This window comes from Seriola lalandi, unplaced genomic scaffold, assembly GCF_002814215.2.
Source record: "Seriola lalandi dorsalis isolate HSWRI2012SDOR001 ecotype SW California unplaced genomic scaffold, Sedor1 jcf7180002054564, whole genome shotgun sequence".
In the NCBI taxonomy this organism is placed as follows: domain Eukaryota; kingdom Metazoa; phylum Chordata; class Actinopteri; order Carangiformes; family Carangidae; genus Seriola; species Seriola lalandi.
This window is the reverse complement of record NW_019525117.1, coordinates 497,801-509,422: the sequence shown is the minus strand read 5'-3', so window position 1 is coordinate 509,422 and position 11,622 is coordinate 497,801. Positions and strand designations below refer to the sequence as shown.

The window sequence follows — 11,622 nt, the reverse complement described above, 5'->3', positions numbered from 1 at the left end:
GTGTGTGTGTGTGTGAGTGAGTGTGTGTGTGTGAGTGTGTGTGTGTGCCAGTGTGTGTGTGTGTGTGTGTGTGAGTGTGTGTGTGTGTGTGTGTGTGTGTGAGTGTGTGAGTGTGTGTGTGAGTGTGTACCTGTGTGACAGGGCTGTGAACAGGTGTGCTGCTTGCAGGGCAGCAGCCTGCCACACTGCTGCTGACAGGTCCAGGCCTGGAGAGAGAACACACAGGTAACTCCTGCTCTCATCAATAACAGCTGTTCACACCTGATCCTTCAACTCTGAATGCACACCTTGTTGCTACAGCGACGGGGGAGGGGCTTAGCTTTGCGGCACATACAGGAAACCGACACCATCTTTGGACAGGGAGGACAGGGACCTGAAAACACACACACACACACACACAAGTCTGGGTTAAATTCTACCCATAATCCTGCTGGTTCAAGTTTACAGTGCACCTTGTTGTTCTGTGTGTGTGTGTGTGTGTGTGGTTACCGGGGTGACAGAGCAGTAGACAGGTGTGTCCACAGGTGGGTTTGAGCTCCTTCTGACAGATGGAGCCGCAGGAGTGAGGAACCAACCAGGGGTCAGCTGGAGGGTCCTGCAGCTTCCCACAGTAACACGTGTACCTGAACACATCACACACACACAAAAATAAAGGTAAAGTTTATGGATCTTCACTTCTGTCCTTCCCAAGAAAAGACTTTTATTTTGAAACAAACCACTGATTTAACATGTGTCCAGAAACTGATCACATGACACTGACTGTGATCTGGAGTGTGGAGCCCCCTGCTGGAGGTTACAATCGTTTTAATCATTGATTAATCTAATGATTGATCAGTTTCTGTTTTATTTGTATGTGTTTGTTGTAGCTGGTTATTCCAGGTGACTGCAGGTGAGCAGCATCATTAGTGTCTTTTAAAACTCTTTTATCTGAAAGCTTTTGTGAATGTTTGATATGTTGTTTTATTTTCCACCATATGGACGATTTATATGTTCATCAAACTTTTCTTTTTCCTTTTAATTCCCTAAAGCTCTTTGTAACTTTATTAAGAAAAGTGCTTTATAAATAAAGTTAACTGTTTTTATTATAATTATAATTATTGTTGTTATGATCTCATGTTTGTTTGTGTACATTAGAAACGGATGTGTGGCCCAGTCTGAATCTATTATGATGCATTCAGGTGAAATCAGACTTTACAGATACCTGTTGGGCGTGGCGCTGGGAGGATACTCAGCCCGACACTTTGGACTGAGGAGAGAAAACCAGGACAGGTTAGAGAATTGACGACGGCCTGTTAATTAATCAGTTATCGTCTTCATTAATGAGAAATGTCGCGGCTCCCTCACCACGGCCAGGGGTGCTGCTTCTGCCCGAAGTCTTCGTCAGTGACGGAGGAGACGAGGAAGACAGAGTCTCTGGCCCACTTCTGAATACAGGGCATGTGGAAGAGGGAGAAACAGCTGGAGCAGCTCCACACCTGGACACACAGAGACACAGACGTCAGCTGATCAACACCTGGAGACAGAGACACCTGAACACTAGGACCTGCGTCTCACCGGCTGCGTCCTCTTCACGGAGGCGATGCAGATCAGACAGGTGAGAGCTCCGGACTGAAACAGGTCACTGACGTACTGACCGGTCCGGACCAGACCTGTGGCATCCCCACCTGGACGGACACACACACACACACACACACACACACACACACACACACACACACACACACACACACACACACGTATTAAAGTATGAGAGAAGAAGAAGTGCACACAGGCGGATCCCAGAGAATCCAGCATGTGGAGACAGACTGACAGATCCTGGATCAGTCTGCACCGTCAGGTAAATCTGGGTCTCACCTGTCTGGTCAGTGTAGGTGGTGAAGGTGGACGCCAGGATCTTCCCTCTCTTTCCATCCTTGTGGTCAACATTTCCATCATCATCATCGTCGTCGTCCTCATCAGAGGAGGAGGAGCTGATACGGCTCTCCACCAATCGCTGAGCAGCAGCCTGGTTGGACTTCCTGATCTCCTCGAACTTGGTCTGGACCGACACACCTGTCAAGACAGGAAACACCGGGAGCGTTTTAAATGGCAGCAGCTTCCTGAGACGGTTTCCTGAAGACGTCAGGACGAGCCCGTCCTCACCGTGTGGAGGTTCAGGTCCAGGTGCTGCGGCGGCCTTCATCCTCCCTCCTCGTCCTGCCACCCACACTCCTCCTCCTCCTCCTCCTGCTACAGAGCCGCCCGGCCTCTCCTTCTCTTTCTGTAGAGGTCGTGACCTTTCAGCCGGACCCTCCTGGCTCCGGCCTCGGCCCCGGCCCTGCTGACGCCAGGCCGGCTCCATGGCAACCGCCTCCAAAACCCTACAGACAGAGGTGAGAGATGCAACATTTATTTCAACATTTAATCACTTCTATCAATTTATAGATTATTGTATCAGCAGGAAATATTCAGCAGCTCTTCTGATTATTGATTCATCGTTAGCGTCCAGTATTCGCTGGTTCCAGTTTCTCAAACGTGTCGATTAGCTGCTTCATTTCCCATAAATGATTGACAAACTGAACATTACATCATCCATCTACTGTTTATTTTCTACTTTCAAAGAGAAAAATCATATTGTAATAGTCCAAGGAGACGTCTTCAAATGTCTTATATATATTCACTGACCAAAACCCAGATATCTTCAGTTTCAAGTTAATTTTGTGAATTGACTTATTTAATGGGCTGGAATCATTTCAGCTCTAACCCTCCTGCTTCTACACCTTCTTCTTCTCTGTCCTGAATCGTGTCCTGCAGATGTGCAGCTGGTTAACATCTGCAGACCTCTGACTGGAGTCTGGAGCAGAGACGAACCTGGACCTGGACCTGGACCTGGACCCGTGTCCACCGGGGAGGAGACCACAGCCCGTCTCTGAACACGGACACCTGGCTCACACCTTCACCTGAGCCCGGCTCTCTCTCAGGTTACACGTTGGTTGTAGCAGCGACATGACGAATCACAACACGGCGGTAAGAAAATAAAACATGTTCCACTGTTAAATGTCTGATAATAACCTGCCGCTTTCACCCTGTTCAGTCCCGGGAAACCGTTAAAAACCGACCTGCTCCACGTTAACGGACAACTTCAGTTCAAACTGCTCTTAGCCGGCTAGCTGCGGCAGGCTAACCGTCACTAGAGTCCAGTTAAAGCAGACGTAAACATACGTCACATCCGGTGACCTGCCGCCATCAGAACAGACACAAACAGCGGAGCAGCGGGAACCTCAACGTTTACACAGAAAAGTGTTTTTAGCAGCTTTAAGTGAAACTCACCTCAGCGGCGGCGGCTCGCGTCTGTCGCCTGCTCCGCATGCGCAGCGGCTCGCGGTGCATGCCGGTACGCGTAGTCCCAGGAGTGAATACAGCCCCATATAGCCCGCGGGTTATATGTATGTACAACCTACAAATCCCAGCGTGCACTGCGGCACACAGGCAGTGCGACGTGTCAGCGACAACAGCTGGAGGTTTCATTCATGTTCTGGACCAATAAGAAGAACAGTGATTTATTTAATTATATAAAATAATATATGACCTTTGAGTCAATGATTTAAATATTAATTTACTGGTTTAATGCTCTTGCTCTGTTGCATGTAAACTCTTTGTTATTAGCAGTAATTAACAGTAACTACATACATTTACTCCAGTACTGTAATTAAGTATTTATACTTGAGTATTTCCATTTTCATCTACTTTAAACTTCTGTTCTCTAATCTATCTGAAGTATCTCCCTACATGAATACATCAAACATTATAATCCACTAATATAATTTATATTATTCTGGGTATAATGAATACTTTTGATACTTTCTACACTGTTGTTTCACTCCTTTTATTTTTAGTAAAAGTGATTATGATGATTATGACATTATTCATACTTTAACATTAATTAATTAAATGTTAGATAGATCGAATCTTCCAGACTGTTTATTTCTTTGAATACTTAATAATAATATAAAGTTATAAAGATCATTTGTAATACTACAATAAAATTGAATCTATAGTTGTTTTATTCTGTGAGGTTAACATCAGGACGTCCTCCAGCAGCTGTTTTGAATAGTTATAATAAATAAATCAAATCAATCCTTTATTAAGCTGCAAGTTGTATAAATTAAAAATCCTCAGAATATAAAAAAGATGAATGAAAAAACAATGTGGTAGTAATTGCAGTATTTTCTATATGTTTGTATTTATTATTCAGTCTTTTAAGTGTTTGTCCAGCTGTGTTTTAAAAAAGGAGCAGTTCAGTTTTTCCTTATAAAATCTCTTTATTTCAGCGCAGCGCTTCCAGAGCTTTAAACTGATTCTGTTATTTACTCAGTAGCTTCAACATGTCACCAGTCACAGTGTAGAAGAACTAACCATGGAGGTACATGCAGTGACATGCAGGTCTGCTGACCTCTGACCTCTACTGGTTTGAAAGCAGGTGATCTAGACATTAAAGCTCGTTGAGTCTGTGACACGTCAGAGGAAATGTTTGAATGTTTGAAGGAAACACACACTCAGGTGTTTTTACACTTTAACCCTCAGACAGACTCAGAAACAGCTGCACTCTTACTGTGAAATACCAGCTATCAGCTACGAACCAGCTCGGCTTCATACAGAAAATATGTGCCGCATATACATTATAATTACAGTGTTTTACAGCTTAATATTATAGTAATACTTTCTCTCTCTCGCTTGTCTTCTGAAGCTCGATCGTCCCTGTGTCAGTCCACATGTGAACAGACAGAACATCTGCCTGTTGCTTCTGGATGTCACGTCAATCTGAACGTAAGGAGCTGAATTTGAAATTAATCTTTTTTTTTTTATTATATTTTGAAACTTTTACTTTGAAAACCAGAATTCAGATTCAAAACTTTAATTCTCGTCAATTTCAAATTTCAAACCTCGTTCTCTCTCTGGCTAATCCAGGCTCTACAACCAAACCCCTCCTCTTCCTCTTCCTCTCCACTCTACTTCTTCTCTTCTTATTTGGTCGGCTCAGGTGTGGGCGGGGGCGGGGCGTTGCCCGGCTGGTCGGCGCGCGGCGGCAGCGGCAGCTTCCTCTCCAGCCGCGTGACTCTGTGTTTGAGTTTGCTGTGCGTGGCCTCGTGCTCGGCCAGCAGCCGCGCGTACCGCGTCTGCAGGATGTCCAGCGTGCTCGTCATCCGCTCCACCTTCTCCTCGATCTCTTTGGGGTCGGGGCCCTGCGCTGCCACCTGCAGGACAAGGACAGGTATGACTCTATAGATCAGCAGGTGTGTTTGTTGTGAGTTGTCTGTATGAGGTCATGTGACCGTACCTCCAGGTCCAGCAGTCCGTCCTTCATCAGAATCTGCCGTCCCTTCTCCTCCAGCAGAGCCTTGGCGTCAGGATACTCCTTCAGCGCCTCCATCAGGTCGTCTTTGGACAGACAGAAGAGGTCGGAGTAGCCGATGCTCCTGATGTTTGCCGTCCTCCTGTTTCCCGCCTTACTGCCTGTTGAAGAAGAAGACAGAGTGGCAGCCATTTTGTTTTCGGGTTGTCACACGTCCGTCTCATTCTCGTGGCCACGATATCTCAACGCCTTTATAGAACTTCTTCATATTTGGCACAAACATTCATTAGGACTCAAGGATGAAGTGATTAGAATTTGTTGGCTAAAGTTCAAAGTTCAAAGGTCAAGGTGACCTCACAAAATGCGGTTTTGGACCTGTGAACGCAATATCTCCAGAACTCTTCAAGGGAATCCCTTCAAATTTTGCACAAATAACATTTGGACTCAAAGACAAACTGATTAAACTTTGGTGGTCAGAGGTCAAAGGTCAATGTCACAGTGACCTCAGAATACACTTTTTAGCACAAAGAAATAATGGCTGATATTGACTCTGATAAACGGGGACGTAACCTGGGACTAGTCTGAGTGGCGGAGGGTCACGACCACGACGAGGTGATTCTTGTTAACTCGTGTTGTTTTTGAAACGATCGACCTGTCAGGAAGTCGACACGTGGTTATGAAGCGGCGTCAGATACCTTTAATAGCCAGGATGCTGATCTCGCCAAAGTAGCTTCCATCGCTCAGAACCACAAACTGCGTGACGCCATCGTCGGCGACAACAGCGAGTTTTCCCTCCTTGATGATGTACATCTCTCTGCCGATGTCGCCCTTCTTACAGATGTAGTCTCCCGGGCTGTAGACCTGAGGCTGCAGCTTCAGCACCAGCTCCACCAGCAGACCGGCCTCGCAGTCCGCAAAGATACGCACCTGCAGGACGACGACACACAACACAAACCCGGTCTGTGGTCGTTCACCTGAGCGGCTCGTTAAAGAGGAAGGCTGCTGTGCGTGTGTGCTGACCTTCTTCAGAGTGTCCAGGTGGACGTTGATGGCGATCTCGGCTCTCAGTTTGTCAGGCAGGTACTTCAGCACCTCCCGCTCGTCCACTGCTTTCTTATTGGTCCACAGGAAGTCAAACCACTTGATGACTCGTTTCTCCAGGTCCTTCGTCACCTGGAGGCGGAACAGAGAGGTGGGGGAGGGGTTAAAGGTCAGAGTGATTGGTAGAGACACAATGTATTTATATTCTTGAAGACATTAATTAGACATTAGAGCAGCTTGTCCATCATGTGTCATGGACAGGTCTTCAGGAGTCCACCTGAACCTGAGGATCCGACCCCCGACCCAGAACTCCCACAGGTTCAGGAGAAAACGAATGAATCACAAAGTTTTTTTTTGACGACTCGTAACTTTACGTTAACTTGTTAATAGCTGTGAAATCAGTACTGTTCAGGTCCATGTCTTCTGGCTGGGTTCAGGTCCAACATTTCCTGCTTCTGAATGAGTCCAGGACAAGCTTTCAAACAACAGACAAGTCTGGTCCGAGCTTGGATCTGGCATTTCTCGGTTCTTCAAGGTTCTGGGTCCCAGTTTTCAAAGAACATTCATCATCAACATTTCCAGGTGTTTTAGGGTTTGATCACAAAGTTTATGATCCATGAAGACCTCCAGTGTAACTGACTGACTGACTAACTAACTAACTAACTAACTGACTATGTAACTAACCTTTCGGAAGCTCATGTACTGTTTGATGGCGTCGATGCGAGCCTGGAAGTCGGCTCTGGCAGCGTTCATGTTGGTGATCATCGAGCCGACGTTACCGACGATGGTGGCGAAAATCAACACACCCACCTGGAGCGTAGAATAGAAGAGGATAGAATAGAATAGAATAGAATAGAATAGAAGAGAAGAGAAGAGAAGAGAACAGACTTGTGGGTTAGGGTTATTATAGAAACATGGCATCAGTACTGTCTCTTTATTCTTTGTTGCTCTAAATTTCAATGAATAAAAAATGAGTTCTTCACACGCACCAGGAAGTCAGTGACGACGAAGATGTACTCTGAGTTCTCCACAGGGGGCGGCGTTTCTCCGATGGTCGTGAGCGTCAGCGTGGACCAGTACATGCTGTAGGCGTACTTCCTCACCAGGCGACCAAACTCTGGATCCTTTGGGTCGGGATACACGAACCTGTCAGAGCCGAAACCTGGAGGACCAGAGACCAGAGACCAGGGACCAGAGACCAGAGACCAGGGAATAGAGACCAGGGACCAGAGACCAGAGACCAGAGACCAGAGACCAGAGACCAGGGAATAGAGACCAGGGACCAGAGACCAGGGACCAGAGACCAGAGACCAGGCGTTAGAGGCTTCAGTAACCACAGATGAAACAAACAAGATTGAAACACTCACCGATGGCCTTGGAGAAGGAGTAGTAGAGGCAGGCGTTCCAGTGGATGATGATGACGATGTACATGACGAGGTTGGAGATACGAAGAGCGTTGGGGTAGTTGGTCCTGGTCTCCGTCCTCTGGAAGAACTCCAGCATCCTGCAACAGAAAGACAAAGATCCTGATCAGTGGTTGTGATGTTAGCATTTAGCTGAAAGCTAGCTTCATGATCAACACTGGGGCAATCCATGTTTCTGCCCTTCAGCCAATGAGCTGACTGACTGACTGACTGACTGACTGACTGACTGACTGACTGACTGACTGTGTGTGTGTGTGTGTGTGTGTGTGTGTGTGTGTGAGTGTGTGTGTGTGTCTGTGTACCTGTTGAACCTGAACAGTTTATTGAGGCGGATCTCGGGGAAGCTGAGTCCGAACACGAGGTACAGCAGGTCGGTGGGAATCATGGAGATCAGGTCCAGTTTGAACTGGAAGCTGTTCATGTAGCGCTCACGCAGCTTCTTCTCGTCCTTCACCAGGAGACCCTGCTCCAGGTAACCTGCACACACACACACACACACACACACACACACACACACACACACACACACACACACACACACACCTTCAGTTTCAGACTGATCTTGTTTTCATCAGTTAAATAACAACCAACAATGAACTGAACTGTGACATTTGATTTGATTTGCAGTGATTTTTTATTAGTACTTTTACTTTTCTTTTCCTCAGAACTTTTTAAAAAGAGTTTGCAAACCTGAAACTACATGTTCAATCCTGCTACTGGAATATTTCTATCATATGTGTGTGTGTGTGTGTGTGTGTGTGTGTGTGTGTGTTCCCACCAGTCCTGGTCCTGAAGATCATATCAGCGATGTAAACCATATCACAGACGAAGTCCACGATGAACCAGTAGTGCACGTACTCAGTCTGCAGCTCCTCGAAACACGCCCTGAAACACACACACACACACACACACACACACACACACACACACACACACACACACACACACACACACACACACTGTGAAAACTGACAACACCAGATCCACTTCCTGTCAGGGGGTGGCCGAGCAGCAGTGTGGACAGGTGTGCGTGTTACCTGGCGATGATCAGGGTCCAGTTGTACATGACGGGGATGGTGATGATGAAGAGCCAGTGGTAGTAGGTGTTTCCTGCCGGGTCGATCACTGTGATCTCCTTGGGGCTGGACACACAGTAAGGAGGGATGATGATCAATGAGCAACATGTGAAGTCATTACAGGAAAGTGATGAGCAACAGCAGCAGAGCTTCTAGTGTCGGAGTCAATAAACCAAACCCACGCCTCCTCTTTCTCCTTCTTCTCTTTCTCCTTCTTCCTTCTTCTCTTTCTCTTTCTCCTTCTCCTTCTCCTTCTCCTCCTTCTCCTTCTTTTTCTTCTCCTTCCTCTCCTTCTTCTCCTGCTTCTCCTTCCTGCAAGAGAGGAAGACGAAGAAGAGGAGAACTGGATAAAACTGTCCGTTCAAACCAAAACAGATTCAAAGGAACAGAGAAATAAAGAGCTGCCTCCTCATTGGTCGATCGGAAGTTAAACATTATCACGACATATGAACTTCATCAGCGTCGTCTCAGACACGACGTCTGTCTGTGGTTGGAAACATAAAGACTGATGTTTCCCTCTCAGACTGTTTCAGTCTGATGTTTTTTAGAGATTTAAAGGTCAAAATCTCACAATTTCAAAATAAAACAACAGAAGCAGAAATGTTCTTCTTCCCCTCTTTAACGCTCAGTTTCATTTCTCCTGTGGCCCTTTAGTGGGATCAGACTTACTCCTTCTTCTCTTTTCTCTCTTTCTTCTCTTTCTTCTTTTTTCTTCTTCTCGTCCTCCCTGGAAGACAACAGGAAACGCATCACAGAGGTGAGCTGAGCTGCTTAAATACCTGTACGTGTGTGTGTGTGTGTGTGTGTGTGTGTCGTACTCTTCCTCGTTGTTGTTGCTGTTGTTTACGTTGAACAGAACTCCCGCTCCTGCTCTTTGAGCCGCTCTGAAACACAGAAAACCAAGTGTTAAACTCAAATTAAAAACCATGTGACCTCCGCAGGTGCGACCCCTGGGAGGATTTTATTTCATACTGTTATTCAGTTAGCCCCCACTTAAAGACTTTCAGAGACAACTCACCTGTCCCCCTCCCTGACGTCACCTGACTCCTCCTCCATGTCTTGTAGAACGATGGTGGGCGGAGTTAACTTGGAGGTGGAGGGCGGGCCTAGTGGAGCCACTTTAGCCATGGAGGAGTTCTTCCTCTGACGCTCTGCGGACACGGACCAACACGACAAACATCAGGCCCCAGTTGTAGACAACAACTACAACTCCCATGATGCTTTAGGGCTCTCTGCAGGACAGCGTTGCTTCAATTATTAATGGGTGGTGCACAGCTGCAGAACATCTGCACTAAAACCAATTACTGGCGTATGATTCGTACGGTGGCCCTGAGGGTTCAACGCGCAGGTCGTCTGTGCAGCAGGTTGTTGTGACATCATAGTCAGGTTTTGTTGCTAGGCGACATCTAGTGGTCGTAGTGATGAAGAAAAGTGTCGGTGACGTAGTGTAAAGAGAGACAGAGTCCACGCCAGGTGGAGGTGACACAGGACAGCGGTGTGTTTGATTCCCATGTTGTTTCTAATCCGTGACGGTTCATCGTTGTTATTGTTACCATGACAACAAAGATGGTACTTATTTTAACCCAAACCACCATCTTTTCCTAAACATAACCAAGCCATGACCGTTCACCTGCCGCTGTTTCAGGAGACGCTGATGTGGGTCGAATCAGAGGGTTGATGGTTACGGTTGGAGACGTTGGTTCCATCTTTCCATAACCTTAACCAACTAGTTGTATCGCTGTGAACTAGTTATCTTGCTGTGAACTAGTTGCTGTATCAGATGTAAATATGACTGATGTGAATACAGATATAATAATTACCCTCCATTATCTCCTTACTCACCTGTCAGCTGATAATCTGCAGCCCTTGGTTACGTGGCCTAGATCCACCAGCCGTCCATCAAACGTATCGCCATGGAAACAGAGGAGTAGCCCCTCTACACACACACTCACACACACACACACCTGGCCCGTTTAGATCCTCTAAAGTGCGGAGAGAAAAGAGGAGAAAACGGAGGGACGCGGCGGAGGATCCAGTCTCCTCTGTCACCCTGACACGGATAAAGAGATTAGAGGAGGGATGATACCGTCTGTCTCACACACACCTACAAGCAGAGGTGGGTCCACCCTCACTCACCTGAGAACCTTTACAGCAGCACAGGTGAACATGCACCTCTCACCTGCAGGTTCAGTTCGGTCAGACGAGCAGAAGAAACTATATTAGATGAAATGAGAAGATAGAGGTGAAGGAAACCCAGAGGGCTGATGAAGAGGACAAAGGAACAAATGCAGACAGGTGAATAGATGAAGGACAGAGGGAGGGAGGATGCAAGGAAAGGAGACAAAGGAGGCAAGAAGGAGACAGGAAGAGAAGAGGAAGGAAAGGAATAAAAGAGAGAAAGGAGGGAAGAGACAATGAAAAGTGACGAGGAGATTAGTTCACTGATCCTCCTGAGTCAGCAGTGTGACACTAATACACACACACACACATATACACACACACGCACACACACACACTCACACACACTCACACACACATACACACACACACACATACACACACACGCACGCACAGTTAATTCCTAATAAGCCTATCAAAGCTGTCTGTTAAACGCAGCAGCTTGATTGTGTGTGTGTCTGTATGTGTGTGTGTGTGTTTTTGAGTGTGTGTGTGTGTGTGTGTGTGTGAATGTGTTTGTGTGTGTGTGTTTGTGTGAGTGTGTGAGTGTGTGTGTGTGTGTGTGTGTGTG

General features: G+C 46.6%; 2 protein-coding genes across 2 annotated transcripts in view; both read right to left on the bottom strand.

The window, feature by feature from the left end:
* nfxl1 (nuclear transcription factor, X-box binding-like 1) overlaps positions 1–3,377 on the bottom strand; it is a 19,442-nt gene extending 16,065 nt beyond the window's left edge. Inside the window, exons 1-9 of the mRNA XM_087176667.1 lie at positions 3,310–3,377; positions 2,143–2,360; positions 1,855–2,052; positions 1,555–1,664; positions 1,345–1,475; positions 1,202–1,246; positions 490–623; positions 288–373; positions 131–206 (exon numbers count right to left, since the gene is read on the bottom strand). Of these exons, the coding sequence (XP_087032793.1) occupies positions 131–206; positions 288–373; positions 490–623; positions 1,202–1,246; positions 1,345–1,475; positions 1,555–1,664; positions 1,855–2,052; positions 2,143–2,341 (979 nt within the window). The 5' untranslated portion in view covers positions 2,342–2,360; positions 3,310–3,377. The remainder of the gene's footprint in view (positions 1–130; positions 207–287; positions 374–489; positions 624–1,201; positions 1,247–1,344; positions 1,476–1,554; positions 1,665–1,854; positions 2,053–2,142; positions 2,361–3,309) is intronic.
* Positions 3,378–4,287: 910 nt separating this feature from the next.
* cnga1b (cyclic nucleotide gated channel subunit alpha 1b) lies at positions 4,288–10,812 on the bottom strand. Its single transcript, XM_023416439.2, is given in 16 exon segments — positions 4,288–5,234; positions 5,318–5,493; positions 6,028–6,259; positions 6,353–6,505; positions 7,058–7,183; positions 7,363–7,535; positions 7,741–7,877; positions 8,100–8,274; positions 8,576–8,682; positions 8,835–8,939; positions 9,056–9,094; positions 9,096–9,185; positions 9,543–9,596; positions 9,692–9,757; positions 9,892–10,024; positions 10,716–10,812. Coding segments are annotated over 15 exon segments (1,974 nt in total). The 5' UTR covers positions 10,002–10,024; positions 10,716–10,812; the 3' UTR covers positions 4,288–5,003.
* Between the last annotated feature and the right edge of the window lie 810 nt (positions 10,813–11,622).